This window comes from Buteo buteo, chromosome 1 (genome assembly GCF_964188355.1).
Source record: "Buteo buteo chromosome 1, bButBut1.hap1.1, whole genome shotgun sequence".
NCBI classification, from domain to species: Eukaryota; Metazoa; Chordata; class Aves; order Accipitriformes; family Accipitridae; genus Buteo; species Buteo buteo.
The window spans coordinates 2473126-2489092 of NC_134171.1; the positions used below are offsets into that span (position 1 = coordinate 2473126).

General features: G+C 45.1%; 1 protein-coding gene across 1 annotated transcript in view; it reads right to left on the reverse strand.

Annotated features, from left to right (window-relative positions):
* Window positions 1-4826: 4826 nt before the first annotated feature.
* Window positions 4827-15967, reverse strand: part of ATRN (attractin) — a 152283-nt gene continuing 141142 nt past the window's right edge. Inside the window, exons 28-29 of the mRNA XM_075043940.1 lie at window positions 9706-9820; window positions 4827-8638 (exon numbers count right to left, since the gene is read on the reverse strand). Coding sequence (XP_074900041.1) covers window positions 8514-8638; window positions 9706-9820 — 240 coding nt within the window. The 3' untranslated portion in view covers window positions 4827-8513. The remainder of the gene's footprint in view (window positions 8639-9705; window positions 9821-15967) is intronic.

The window sequence follows — 15967 nt, forward strand, 5'->3', positions numbered from 1 at the left end:
AACAATTTACCATCCGTTATCTCCATGCAAACGGTGCTAATGTGCTGATAGGGGTGGATGCATCTCGCCTCGGTTATTAAAATGTTGTCTTTCCACGCCGAGTGTGGAAACGACGGATGTTAGCCAAAGGGAAGCGCTGCAGAATTAGCTCTGACATGAAAAATGTTCAAAGCGTTTCTTTTTCTTTTTTTTTTTTTTTTTTCCTAAGGAGAAGTGGAAATGATTTCTGGTGGGAGCAGGGATCCCAGGGAACATGTCAATGGAAATACTGCCAGTCACACTGTCAGAGGCACGGTGTGGCTGCAGACTGGAAAGCAGACCTGATAAAACAGTCAGCGAGCTGCCGGTGGGACGGATGGAGAAACGCAGACACCAGAGTTATCTCCACGCTCTGCTTTTAATTCCCCGTCACAACGATGCTTTTTGATCAGCTGTCACAACCCAGACCTCGCCGCTTAAAACTCTGCTTCCAAACTAAATGCGGGGCTCAGCATGAGGACCAGGAGAGGTTAAATCCCATCCTCCCGCGGCATCGCTGCTCACCACCGGTGGGGCGAGATCAGAAACAGCCCCGGTCCTGCAGGCTGCGCGCCCGTCGAGCTGCGCCCTGGGCTTCTCGCCAGAGGCAGGGCGATAAAAGCAGGGGAGCGGGTCGTTATCCTCTCCGTTAGAGCCAGAGTGGCCAGAAGCACTTTTGGCAGCGTCTTTTGGCTTAATTCCCTGCAGATGTGGCTTCTGGGAGATGCACGGGAAGGTCTGAGGGGGGGGGACCCAGGAACACAGAGGAGCAGAGGGGGAAGGAAGGGTCTGGTCGTGAATCTCGGTGTCGGATCTTGCTCTTTTGTTTGGCAGATCTTACTTGCCCTAAGACGTCCCTAGCGCAGAGCTCGTCACTGAGTCGCCGGAGTCACCGAGGAGAAAACAGCCCTCCAAGGCTACCGTGACCTGACCTCGGTGTTGGCCGTAGAGCGACGACGGGTGTCCCAGAATCGTGTGACCGAGGGCGTTGGGGCTATCTGCGTTGCAGACGCAGTTCGGGGAGGGGTTGCTGTTCCCAGCCACCCCTGCAACGGCGAACGCTGGTTGCTCAGCCCATCTCTGATGGTGATACCTGGGGCCTGAAGCACCGCCAGCCAGTGAACTCATCAGCAGGTCCCATCAGTCATCTTATTAAAAAATATCCCCCCACCTACTTTAGCTTATGCCTTTGCAAATGTCTCCCAAGTGTTCATTTTGTCACTCCAGCCCCTGCTTCGTTGCTATTTAATGAGTTCAGAAGCCAAAAACCCCAAGGAGAAACACAAGAACCTCTGCAAATTGTTTTTGCCCAAATGGCAGGCTAGGTGTTAGCTATGGAGCTCTGGCTCATTTGCACAGCTCTCTTCTCCTCTCTTCCCATTAAGGGTGAAAAAAAGCAAACTTTGGTGTTTTCACCAGACCAATAGACAATTTTACTAACAACCAGCGATGTGTAACCCATCCAGAAGTTGCCCCACTTGGGTAAGGAGAACCACCTCCCAGCCTCCAGTCCAAGCTTTCTTTAGGGTGGTTGAATTCAATTGAATGCTCTGTAAAAAGACTTCAAATTGCCTCCCCTCTCTCTGGAGATGATTGATACTTAAGCCCTGTCAAAAAAAAAACCTGTGTGGCAAATATCTCTCTGGCTCCTTACCCAACAGCGTTCATTAATGATAGGTGACAGCGAAGAGCGTTGTCGGAGATCCTCCACGGTCTCGTCCATTCCTTCCCTGCAAACCTCTTTTCTTTGCTACAGAATAGGAAAAATCGGAGCAGGGATGAAATATGGCCCCAAACCTCTACGTTTTATCCCGCTGTCCGAAATGAGCTTAAACTAGCTTTCGAACCGCTACCCCCTGCCCACTTCATTTCAAGTCTGGACACACCACGCTGTGCTTTCAGACTGGCACGCTCGCTCAGCTCGGCAGCAATTTCTGAGAATTGGGCTTTGGCATCCAAGTTTAATGCCATGGGATGAAGTAGCACAAGTGTCTTAGGAGACAGCGATGACTGAAACCTTCATGGCTCATAAATGCCAGGTTCAACTCTGCTTCATCTCAGCAGTGCTTAATTTCAAAGCTGAAGAGCGACATAAAAATAAATGGAGAACAACGGATTGCGTCTCGGCAGGGATCTGTTTTTGGATGCCGGGTGTGCTGCATGCGGGCTTCCAAGGGGTGGGAGAGGAGAGGTCACCTCCGACTTTGCTCTCCTAGCTTTTGCGGGCATCTGAAACACCAGCTGGCACCAACATTTGATAAGGTTGCAAAATTATTCGCAAAACTCTTTGGATGATGCAGTCTCCAGGGGTGTCAGATTTTTCTCCTCTGATTCAAAGGAAGGAGCAGTTTAGTGGAAAAATTAGCAGTGACTGAGATTTTCTACTTCTTGGGCTTATTTAAACCCTGAACGCAGATGCTCTGAGCTTTGGGGCAGGAATACAGTTGCCGAACCAAATAAAGACCCGGTGTATCACGACAGCAAGGACTATCACGACAGCAAGGACTCACAACCCCGGCATCGAGGAGGTTGGAGCAAATAAATTCCCTCTCCAGCCCTGACCATCCCAGGTGACCCGTACAGAGGACAAGCCCCTTTTCCTCTACAATGAAGACTTTGACTCCTCTTTAGGATGTTTCTCCCTTCCACCACCCTTCAGAGAAGAGGAGGGAGCGGAGCTTCCCTAAGGCACCTTCGGGAAGACGTAGGCGAGGGTGATGGGTTTGGGGGTCGCAAGGCGGCGTGCGGATACAGCAGCTACCCCCCATCCTTTGGTGGAGGACACGACCTCTTCTTCCTCCTCCCAAATTCGGAACCCGGCACAGGATGGACACAGCCTGCTCCCGGAGACGCGAACACCTCGAGATCCACCGCCGTCGGGGTAGAAACTCACCCTCACCCCAGGCAGGAGTCTTCAAAAACATCTTGAGTTATTTCCTCCCCGCATTTTAAGAAAGAGGGGGAAAAAAGAAGAAGAAAAAGCAGGGCAAAACCAATTTAACCAGATCATCTACTTTTTATTTCAGAGGAAAGATTTGCATTATTTACTTTTATTTATATACATGTACTTCACATTTGTATTTAAAATGCACAGACCTCCCAATAATTTTCTCGTTCCTGCTTTAAATTAGCTGTTATTTTACAATACAAAAAATTATACCAAAAACTGCAGTCCTAAATGTGTGTATGTATAACACCCACAACCCCCGGCAATGAAATAGTTTACAATACTTGCTCATATTTACATATGAATGCAATAAATGCTAAATTATACATATTAACAAACTAAGCTCAAGTCTGAACACAGATAAGAATCGTAAATAATTACAGAACAAAGAAAAAATCCAGAATACAATTAATTCAAGGATCTTAGTGTAAAGAACATTTATTGTGCACAAATTTCAGAGTAATATAAAACTCTTTATTTTTATTTTCTTTTTGCTTTTTTTAAAAAAAAAAATAATGGACTGACATATGTTACACTCCTCCACAATTTTTTTTTTTTCTTCTTCTTTCTTCTGGTGATGTTTGTGGAATCAATGATAAATGTAGAGGAAATATGTAAAGAACTATAGTACCTGGAAGACGCACAAAAATAGTCCACGTGTAGTGTTAGAACGAAATAATAAACTGAACAAAACCTGCCCTGATGCAGAAGCAGAAAAACCCAGCACATCCACATTATTGTAGTATTCCTAGCAATGGAAACTAATTTAATTTAAGCAGCTATCAACAGAAAGAGCATGAATTTGACTAAAATTGCCAACAACACGTCCAAAAATGAGAAACACACACCTATCCCTCCCTTCCCCTTGCTCCCGCATCCCTGAACGCTCCGGCGCGCATCTGCCAGCGGGACTTTTCCATCTAAAACACGCACGAGACTCCCAACCTGCTTTTGCAGCTTCGCTCCGGCGGCTCCGAAAACCCCAAACCCCCTCCCTCCCTTTCCCCTACGGTATTCCCAAATGAAGATAAAAAGGAAACGGGAAAAGAAGAGACATCAGCAGCTTACTGCGGGTTGGATGGAGGAGTTTAAAAGTCGCTCCTGGCACGGAGGGTCCGTTCTTTGCTGTCTCGCAAGCTCAGTGCTGGCAAGTCCCTGTTTGCAGGGAAAAGGGTTTTGCGGGTTCAGAGATGGAGCTGATGCTCCGACCCTAACTTGGGGTCTCGTGGAAAAGAAAAAGCGGCTGCAAACATCGGGAGCAGTTAAGGACAGAGAATCAGCCTCATCTCTGCGGCACTGGACCTTCAGCGGGTTACGGGGAAAGCCTCAATTTTTATTTCAGCCTCTCAAGTGAGGGTATTTCATCAAAAGCTCATTTCAGCTTATTTAGGGCCAAGCAAGCTGAGCTGCCATTTTAAAACCATACTATAAACCCAGCGACTACGTATTTTGGTAAACGCTTACTGCAGGGAAAATGATGTTTCTGAGCAATATTTAGTATATAAACTACCCCTAAGAAGCGTGTATCTGCCAACAGGGCCTGTCATGCTTTTATGGTACCATACCATCAAATATTGGTACATTATACGCTATGACTTTATGCTAATCACAGGCATTACCCCATCGTGTATAGCTTTATTTTGGCAATTTCGATACAGCGCATTTTAAGCCCAGGGAGAGTGGCAATAACTCAAAAGTTGTGTCCCATAAATCTTCTTGTATCCAACACCTTGACCCATGCTGTGGCAGGGTCTCCTGTCACTCACGCTACAACAGTCCAGAGAAAATCCAGGGCTAAGAAGAATGGAAAACGGTGCACCAAAAAAATGTATGTGATTTGGAGATCCAATGGCACTGTTGCTTTCTAGAATAAAAGGGCTACAACATTTCTGATTTTTAATTTTTTTTTTTAAAGGCTACTCTCAAAGAATAGAATTGTTCTGAGGGTTGAGACCTTGAATGCTGAATTTCAGCCAGTTATAAACGCTTGAAAATAGTGATTTTGAATGGAAATCACTGGCACAATCTTAATGGTAGAGGCTTAAACTGCTGACTTAATCCTCCAAGTAATGACTACTTTAAGTACATTTATTACTTGTCTTCAAGCGTTTTTTTCCCCCCCTTTCAAATGGAAGAGCCATATTTTACTGCGCTTATACATTTAAGTGAAATGCATTTGAATACATAAAAGTCAAGTTATGCCTCCCTGCTTTATACTGCAAGATATCACGAATATAATTTGATGTTTCTTTAAAGCTCTGGAAAGTTATCTAATACTCATCATATGAAGAAGTTATTAAGACAAAACTCATACATCATTTAAAATGCATCAAAAATACATTCAATATTTTTCTGGTTTATATACACTTTAAATCTTTCAATGTTCTGCACGCTACTGTATAGTTTATGTACAAGTGCAAAATCGGTGTGTTATTTTTCATTTATTTACAGATTCTCCCATGAAATAAGGTTGCTCTTCCCCCACCCTCACCTCCAAAAGAAATAAACCCACAAATCCTTCACTTTTGATATTGGCCTGGTGATAAACCACCGGCAATTCTTCTTCCCCCCATCCATTCCCACCTTCGTCTCTGTTTTACCTTTAAGTTGGGATGAAACTGTTTGCAGCAGAAATATGTATGAGAGTTCTCTTTTTCCCTCATCAATATGGAGATAAGATGCAGAGCAGAACTACATCCTAAAGGAGCTGTTTCATTTTATTGACATAAATAAGTCTTGTTCCTCTATTTACATTTTTTTGGTTCTGCTAAACCTCAAAGTTTGATCATTTCTGCTCGTCTTTCCACGATCTGACACCTTACTTTGTGGCTACACTTCTGGGCACGCTCCACCATAAGCTTCTGAGACCAGACAACCCAGCTCTCCAGGGGGAAAAAAAAACCCCAAACAAACCACATTTACATCTTTTTGTTAACATAAAACTACATCACTCCTCCAGGCCTATTGTTCTGAAAGCTGTTTCTGTTCAAGAAAACCGAAGCAACAACTTTTAAGCACCTGCTTAAGTGCTGTCCTGAATACGGAGACTTAAGCACAAGAGCTTTCTCAAGTTGGGTTGGCAGTTCTCCTCCCCAAAAAAGTGTTGGAGAAACAAGACGACGACATCTCTGAACATGAGGATGCGCATCATGACCGAAAACATGTAAAGTAATTAACAGGGGAGGGATTTTAGTCCAGTATTATTTCTCTAGTTCAGGTTAGCCTTATACACATAGGAAGTTAGAAAATATTTTCAGGAGATGAATCTGTCTGAGGTAATCTGTGCATCAGTTAAAACTTAAATTGCCTAAACCCCTTCAGTTCTAAAGCACAAAGCTCACCCCTTTCCATCCCATAATTTCTTCTCCCCAGAGGGCAGTTAACTTCTAGTTTAGAAACGGATGCATTTTTTATATATATATATAAATATATATATAAAAATACACACACACACACGTGTATATATATATAAAATGCATTTTTTCGACAATATTTTTTCTGCAGTCCCATTGTATTTATTAAATGACACATTAAATCAGAGTTATAATCCACCACTGTCTTTAAACCAGCAGGCTGTCCCCCATCACTGCCGTCCAGACACGCACAGCAATTCAGGTCTTCACTGCGATGCCACCGCACTCCAAAGAGCTTCTTTAAAATACATGGTTAAAAAACCAAACCAAAACCAAAAATGAGTGGCTGATATGTGATCGATCACCAAAACGTGCACAAAAAAAAAGACGCAGTTACGTGGGTTTCGTTTTGGAAAAAGGGTGCTACCTGGCCAGAAGACTCAAGAGCACTTTCCTTCGCTGCCCTCGATTTGTTAGTTCTCCATTTCATAAATACTAAATGTCCTCATCAGAAACCAGCAACTCAGCGACCTGAATGAACCTGCACTTACTGTGATTAAGCAACAATTACACGCCTCGTTTGGCACCTTCACGTAACATCTTCCTACTGGCTTCAACTTCACAACTTTGCGTGGCCCCGGCACTGCGCCACGCTCCAGAATCGAGGGAGACATCGGGCACCGGCATGTGCAGGCTGGATGGGTCAAGTCCAACCTTGAACCTCAAAACATAATTACAACTAGTCAGAGTACCTGAGACTGTTTGATACGTCCCCCAAAAGCCAAGCCTTAACTTTGCTGTTTGCAAGTCCCTTCCTTTTCACCAACGAGCCACCTTCTTCAACGTCTAAGAGTTCAACCCCAATGGGAAACCTTCTTCAACGTCTACGAGAGTTCAACCCCAATGGGAAATATCAGTAACTGATCGTGTAGAACTCAAACCCGTGGCCAAACGAAGCTGCTCTCCTTGCTTTTTATTTAAGGTTCTTTTTTACTCCATCCTCAAATGATCTGGCACCTGGAGTGTTGCTTTTTGCACCCTGTAAGGAGACAGAGCAAACCTTTCTGCTGAGGAGCGATGGCTCTGAGCCCCGGCACAGCTCAGCTCTCATCCAGAAGAGTGGCAGGAGGGAAGGGGCAGGGAAAGAGGCCAAATGGGCAGAGAAAAATCAGAAGAAATATAATTTATCTGACCTGGAACACAAACTGCTTCTCTTAAAAGAGCTGGTGAAACCAGGAGTTATCTTATGAGATACTGAAACTCTACTTTCCCTCCAGGTATTTCCCATCTGGTTGAGTAGTTTTTTGGTCAGGAAAATGCCATTTTCCCCTGACTGCACGTAATATATTACAAAGAACACAGATTGCCTTGGGTGACCATATATATATATATCTGTGTGTATATATATATTTAAAAGGAATTTAATTATGTTGAAAAGAAATGTGTGTAGCAGTCTCCTCACTCCCTAGATCTGTTCAAGTCTAGGCACTTGTGTGTGGTGTACTCCAAGCAGGTTAAGACTATGTAAACACTGAGTCCTTCAAAAGCAACGTTCAACTTCTCCAGGTATTGCATGTGGTCTGAGCAACACGCAACATCAACCTTTAAACCACCCCGGCTTCTGCGTTCCTGATGTTCTGGACCATGATGACTACAAAAACGCTGTATCTGGAAGAGAGTTCCACTTAAAGAATGAGGGAATAAACATATAGTATTAAATGAAAACAAAGGATGAAGATGCTTTGAAGATTAATAGTAGTGTTTATGTGTTGAGAGCTGACACCTGTAAACACTGCATCTTTTTCTTTTTGTACAGTTTGATAAATACATGAACTACAAAGCACTTTCCATGTATAAACCTGAGTGTCATTCATATTGGACTACTGTTCTATTTACACTGACCATGAATGGTGGTGATCGGATGTTACTGGACCTGCAATAAAATTATTTTACTTTAAACTTCAAGAAAACAAAGGAGCAATCTGAAGCCACGTGTCAGTAAAACTTAAGTGGAGCAGTTGTCAAACAAAGCCAACTATCACGTAGATGAGAGAAAAAGTTGGGTTCAAGGAAGTTGTGTTTTTCTGAGTGCTTCTAGTCTCTTGTGACACAACTTGGAAATCCTTCTCCTCCTCCTCCTAGGTATTACTTTTCCATTTTGTTTAAAACCCTAAACAGTTTCTGATGTCCATGCATCAAATACAGGTTCCTGGCTGTGCAGGGGGCTGCTGTTTCCGATTTCGTATTGCACCCGATTTCTCTTTGTAGGCAATTGGCATCTGTTGTGAAATGTCCACCAGTGCACTGGCCACTGCAAGACCTGAGGCAACAGAAAAAAAAAAAACAGTCACGGAACAAAATAGTCACAGAAACAAATCCTTCCGCCACAGCCGAGAAAAACCCTCCAAGCCATAGACTGAATATAATTTTTTGAGGAGTTCTTAAAAAAAGCCAACTAGAAAAGCATTTTGGCTTAAGAGATTAAACTCTAGCGGCTATTCTGAAATAAGCTTTTAAATACGGCATGTTTTATTGAAAGCAACTGCAGTAGAAAAAGCTGGAAATAAGAAGTGTGGGTATTAATGGATGTGAAACCCATAATATTGGAGGAAAGTGTCTTTCTCTGCACCAGTAGATGTGCTAGACTAAATCCTCAAAGCACACATGCACAGATGTTTCACCGGGCTTCCCGGACACCCATCATCTCTGCAACCTCCTCCTGGCAAATCCACAGACAAACCACTATTGGCCATCTGGGATTTAGTTCAACGCGGCTCACAACCAAACCACCCCATCTCAAACCCAGCTAATACTTTTTTATTAATCCTCTGCTTCACCATGCTCACGAGGCACTGGAGAAACCCCAGTTAAATCGCAAACTGCCCAGGAGATTATGTCTCGGTGCCCTGACATCAGGTTTAAGTGAGAAGGGGCTGAGAACAAGGAAACGTTAAGCGGGATGGAGAAAACATCTTTCTCCAGAGCTGCTAAGAGGAGAGCATGGATGCTTTGAAAGGACTTGATGTCTCTCTACAAATAGAGCTAGGAATGAAGGGGAATAGGCTGGGAGACAAGTTACTTTCGTAAGTAACTTCTGCAAACCTGTCTGTACCAGATCCCCCTTTTTTCCCCAGCCATAAACTAAATTGTAATCCATATTATCAAATGTTCATCCATCATCCAACCCAAGAAACTGAATCAAACCTCAGGTCGGAAGCTCGCAGGGCCCAAGCTAGCTAGCTTAAAATAACCCGAGCGCATCCTCAGCTGCGGTGTGGATACAGCAGTTGGTACGGGATCAAGTCTGAAACTGCAAGGCGACTCTGTAAGACTGGGGAAGGAGCACGGAGTTAATACCAAGCCAGTGGAGACAACGATATTCCTCACCTGACTGTCCTGGTGGTGGTATACCCCCAAGTCCTCGAGGCAACCTCACGAATACAGAGAGAACGGCTGCTTTGTTCCCAAAGCAGGGCTCCAGCGCTATCGGCTTTGGTACAGTCTGCAGCGAGGGAAGGAAGAGGAGAAAACAAATGTTATACGGTGTGTTACACCCTCCCTCTTCCCCCAGCGTCATCTTTTTCAGATCGTACAAGCTTCAGGGCACGAACCATGTTTCTGCACTTGGCAAATTTCCAGCATGTAGCTAGCAAAGCTAAAACCAATGTTAGTAACGATCAAAACCCTAGTCATCGCAAAAAAACCACATTTACTTAATAAAAATCTAGCTATTAAGAAGTCGAGCACTGCACAAGGCTTGTATTTCTCCCTAAATTCAGTAACAAAGGAGCAGCTTACGTGAAACAACAGGATTGAGGGTTTTTTCCCTTCAAACCCATCAGCAGCCTATCACGAATACCTGCACGTCTGACCACTGCGATTTGGCAGTTCAACTTCTATTTCCAGAGTTTAACTCCACATAACACCTCTGCAGCACTGCAGCATTAACACAATAAAGAACATTTACCCCCAAACCACACTCAATTTCACTGCTGCTTGCTTTAAACTGTGTTCCCCCAATTGTGTCTTTCATTTCAGTTCTTTCCCAAGGGGTCGTGTTCATTTCTGAGTGGTCTTCTAGACCACTCTGGACTATGTTCTTAGGTAGCTGGTTGCTCTGGGAGCTGAAAGTGCTTTAGAAAGCCTACTGGATTGTATTGTCCTTTTTTACACCGAAAAGCAGAGGATTCAGTGGAGCAGAGGACCGGTTTGTGATCCCGGCTCTGGATTTGGTTTCAGTGACCTGCTGAATCCTAAGATGCTTAACATGCTTTACTGATGCCTGTTTACTTTGAATACGGATATTTCATACTTACATTACAAACATGGACACAAAATAAAGTTTTCAGATAAAAAGTGAATTGATAATTACGAAGATACAATGGGCAGCCAGCTTTCTCCTGCCCTAGAGGAGCGGCGACTGGATCCCTCGCTGACCCTCAGTGTCTTTGAACATCACCCTCCCACTGTACCCTTGTAAAGATTTTATTTGAATGGCCAACAGCTAATTTCAGTATGTCATTAGAAAGAAAAGATGCAACAGCACAGCTCAGAAACTAAAACAGGTTCTTACCTGAGCCAGGCCCCGATCCCACACACAGTTACATGTGGTTAGTGTTATTGTGGGATGGCACAACAGTAAGATGAGGATGCAAGTTTACACCTATGAGTACAGGTACAAGAGAGTGCCTTCTTTTGTTCCATATAAGCAACAAAAGCTGAGAAACACTATTTTACCTGACACGCTCAGTGCTTTCTGATCTCTTGTTTAGTATGGATAAATTCTACCCTGGTATTAATGAAATAATTATTGCTTTTTCCATTAGACATAAAATTGTACTACTGTACTTAAATGTTCAACAGAAACTCAATACAACGCGAGACACTGAAAAAACTGGAGTCAAACAATGCTATTGAATTATTGCTGCTCAATAAAAAAGAAAAAAAAGAGATGACAGCAAGCAAAATGAAACTTAAAACTGTTTTCATATCTCATATTTACTGTAATGATTGCAACAACAATTTGTTAGTCTGTGCAAGGTAGATAAATACATATTCTACAGGCTATAACGACGTAAGCTGCTGTCTGCCTGGTTTATGACTGCAGATTTCTTCATCTTCTCCCCACCCCCAACAAAGGGATCAAACTCAAAATAATGCTTTTCCCACAAAGCAACCAAGCATACCGTGGTGCTATATCCCAGAGGCGACTCAATTACCAGAGGTAATGGAGAGAGCACAGAGAAGGCAACTGCAGAAATACAGCCCGCAGACGTCTGGCGTATGAATGGGAGCACGCACCGAACACAAAGTTTATTTTCTTTCGGAGCGAGCCGAGTACCTTACTCCACTGCTAATAAAACAGCCCTGCTGAGTCCCGGAGGTTGGAGGACGGCGCTCGGGTGTTACAGCGAGAACTCACACTCATCCTCGGCATTGGGCAGAGTGAGCAGCAAAGACGAAGTAGCGGGAGGAAGAGGAGGATGAGGACAGACTTTTTAGCAGGGCCTGTTGCGGTAGGACAAGGGGTAATGGTTTTAAACTAAAAGAGGGTAGACTCAGAGCAGATATAAGGAAGAAATGGTTTACAAAGAGGATGGTGAAAACCTGGCCCAGGTTGCCCAGAGAGGTGGTCGATGCCCCATCCCTGGAAACATTCCAGGTCAGGTTGGACGGGGCTCTGAGCAACCTGATCGAGTTGAAGATGTCCCTGCTCATTGCAGGGGGGTTGGACTAGGTGACCTTTAAAGATCCCTTCCAACCCAAACCATCCTATGATTCTAATCAAAGCGCTTCTGCAACTCTGTTCCTTCCCCAATATATAAATCGTTCGGTACAAATCTACTCTAACACGCTTTGTAATGTCATGGGGATGCTCAGCAGCACACTCATCATCCTCCAGCCAATATGCAGAAACAGGAGGCTGGAAAATACTTCTCACGGTCACCGAATCCAGCCCTTCACTAATGCAGGTGACTGCACATAAAAGTGCAATGCTCTGCTTTAAAAGCAGTTACACTTTCAGCCTGCGCCATCGCCTCCGTGAGACCTCTCCAGAGGCTCCCTGCTCCTGGATCTCACCCCTCTGACACCAGAAACTTTCTTCTAAGCTCAATTCTTTCCCACCTGAATTTATTCATCCATCTGACATTCTTCTATGCCTTAACCCTGTCCCTGGGCTTTACCCTACTGTAGAGCTCTGCCTTCGTTTGGCTCATCTGAACGAGCAGCGCTCTGAATTTCTTCTCTGAACACCAACACTCCCTGCCCCAGCTCTCCCAACAGTCCTTGTCTGCTGCTCTGGACCACGGGTGGGTGACCTGCGAGGCATTTTAGGCTCCATAACAGTATCAAACCCACGCCGATTCTCCTGCACGTCATAAAATGGTACGGAAGAAAAGTTCATTATACAGCTCTCAGTCACAGAGCTGAAGGGACCCTGCGGGTATTTTAGCTCATCTCTCAGCCCCAAGCAGGACCCTTCCTCCTCCTCTGCCCTTTCCAACTAATGAACCCTGAGCGTGCAGCAGAAATTCTCATTACGAGTCCCTTTGGGCACAATCTTTCCCTTTCCATGGGATTTTTATTTTGTTCCTCAAGGTCACACGTCTTCCTCCCCTCTGCTCTCCTGCTCCCACTCCGAACCACGAGGAGCTCCTACGCAGGCGTCGCTGGTGCTGAAAGAGCCCAAAACAGGCAGCCAGCGCTGTCCCCCAGAGAGTGACAGCAGACCCCGGCCACGCCGATACCTAAAATTCAGTGTTACTTCACGGGGATGAGTCTGACCCCCATGCTGCAGTGAATTTTTAATCTACCTGATGTACCACGGATAGTTGAGGGCAGGGGACATACCTCTGAGCCTCCTTCCTTCCCTTGTCAACCTGCTCAGAAAAGCTGAGCGTTAGTAAAAAATTGTTAATATTTCATCGCATAGGGAACTTTGTTTCTGTTAACCACGCAAAGCAAGGAAGTATACTTTCTATAATGATGCATGCAAAATCTGTCAGGCAGTTGCAAGCTAATTTGGAAGGAATTAAGCACAAGATCATCTCGCTGCACCTAATCTCAATCTTAAATCGAAAAGGGGAAAAAATGGTCTACTGTCCATCAAAACCAGCCATTTTCCTGAGACAAGCTGCAGTTAATAACAGCAAAAACCAGCATAAAGAATCGAGTCCTGCAAATTTATTTTTGACAGCACCAGTTCAGGCACCTGCTTTTTGAACTGTGACTCATGCAGCATCTCATCTCCAAGCGTGTGCTCGCCAGGCCAAGAGACAAAGCGCAGCCTGATGAAATGACTCACACGCCGAGTGACGGGAATGTGGAATTTGATGCAAGCGAGAGGTCAGCCGGGAGTGAAGGGCATACCGTGCCCTCTGCGAGATATAGAGCAACCCAGCGGTGGAGCCCGGGGACCGTATTCTGCAGAGATGGAGGAAAACATGTGGGTAATTCAACCAGCAACTTAATGGCTATCTTGATTGTGGATCTCACCCACGGCTGACCTCGCCGTGAGCCTGCTCGTGTTTTGACGTGACCTACGTAGGTGCTACCACGGCGCAAAGCAGCTAAGGAGAAGCTGGCTGCCTTCATCAAGTTGAATTTTCGTGGGGAGACCCAAGAAGAGCTCACGTCTCCTTTCCTTCCCCACCTCTGCAGCACATCTGCCTCCTTCGTGGTTTCTGAATGCTCTTGTTGGAGATCCAAGCTGTTTTTCTGCAGGAAGGTTTGGAGTGGACTTGGCAACCAGAGATCGGGTCATTCTAAATGCTTGTGCTTCAGTCTGACAGGTGGCTTTTAGCAGCCCACTAAAAAAAAAAATCCCATAAAATTCGTAGATCTCCAAACTTTGTAACCTTTCATCAGATGGTTAAAACGAGCCTCTGCCAGAGACTTTTATTTAGAGTGTTTTGATAAACCCATTGTTGAATTATAGAAGCAATTCCTTTTTATTGAAGGCTTAATGGCACAATAAAGTAGACATTATTCAAATCTATGCAAATAAGGTGCATCCCTCAGACACTTGGCACATGATGACTGCTTTGAGCCGTGCCTGAACAGCAGAGTCCCACACTGGGAGCGGGGCACGGAGGGGAGAGCAGAGCCCAGCTGCTGGAGCAGGTGGACAAAGACCACGGTTAATGGGAGAAGAAGATCTCACCTTTGGTGGCGGGTCAATCCATACATGCCAAATTGCCATCCAACAGCCCATCAGAAACGAGCCGTGCGCTCGACTCACGAAACACAGAGCACGCGTGCACGCAGCCAACACGTACGGACGCAGTAAGAAAGGTGTAGCCAGAAAACTATCTTCCTTCTGGTTGTAACCAGGATGGAGGTCAGCAAAGGGGATGCTCTTCTGCTGCTCGGGATGTATCTGTGCTATGAACAGACAACTGCAGCTGGTCCACCCGTCAGGCACGCTTCCCTAAAGCTACTTCTTGTCATCAAAGAAATAGTGTGAGTGTGCTGGAGGGACAATTTCACGCAGCTGATCATACAATGATAGAATAATTTGGGTTGGAAGGGACCTTTAAAGGTCACCTAGTCCAACTCCCCTGCCATGGTCAGGGACATCTTCAACTCGATCAGGTTGCTCCGAGCCCCGTCCAGCCTGACCTTGGATATTTCCAGGGATGGGGCATCGACCACCTGTCTGGGCAACCTGTGCCAGGGTTTCACCATCCTTTTTGTAAACCATTTCTTCCTTATATCTACTCTGAGTCTACCCTCTTTTAGTTTTAAACCATTGTCCCTTGTCCTGTTGGTACAGGCCCTACTAAAAAGTCTGTCCCCATCTTTCTCATAAAGCCCGTTTAAGTACGTAAAGGCTGAAATAAAGTCTCCCTGGAGCCTTCTCTTCTCCAGGCTGAACAACCCCAACTCTCTCAGCCTGTCCTCACAGCAGAGGTGTTCCAGCCCTCTGATCATCTTCGTGTCCCTCCTCTGGACCCGCTCAGCAGGTCCATGTCTTTCCTGGGCTGAGGACCCCAGAGCTGGACACAGAACTGCAGGTGGGGTCTCATGAAAATGGAGCAGAGGGGCAGAATCCCCTCCCTCAACCTGCTGGCCATAAACACCTGACCCTTTCTCCTGCAAGAGACTCTGACGGCTTCTCCACACCAGTAAAGCTATGATCCATGGAGATGGTGGGGAAAAAAAACCCCAACAGCTAAGAATCAGGATAGCACAAATGTCAAACAACGACCAACAAACCAGCAAAGACCTCTCAGCGCGGCACACAGATTTAAACACGCTTTCCCGGGCAACGCACACCGTCAGGAAGGTGACCTGCAGCATTTCGTTTTTAACTGGGAAGCGCTATCACGTGTTTTGGAAACAGTGACTACCCTTTTTTGAATGAAAAAATAAAATTAATGGTATTTCACTAGGCAGTGACACAACCCCGTTGTTCCTGGAGGCAGCGAAATCTGTTCTCAGCTGTTTTCCAGAGATGGCCAACACCAGCACTAAAAAGCCAAGCAATTTCAGTTGTTTATGACTTTTGATATGTACTTAACATGCGTAAAGCTTAAACAACCATAGAAGTTAAAAGCAGTAAGAGACCTATTAGGTCATCTAATTAGTCCACCTTCTCCAGCAGGATTTTCTACACAAACAGGGCATTTCCCAGGACTTTGTCTGG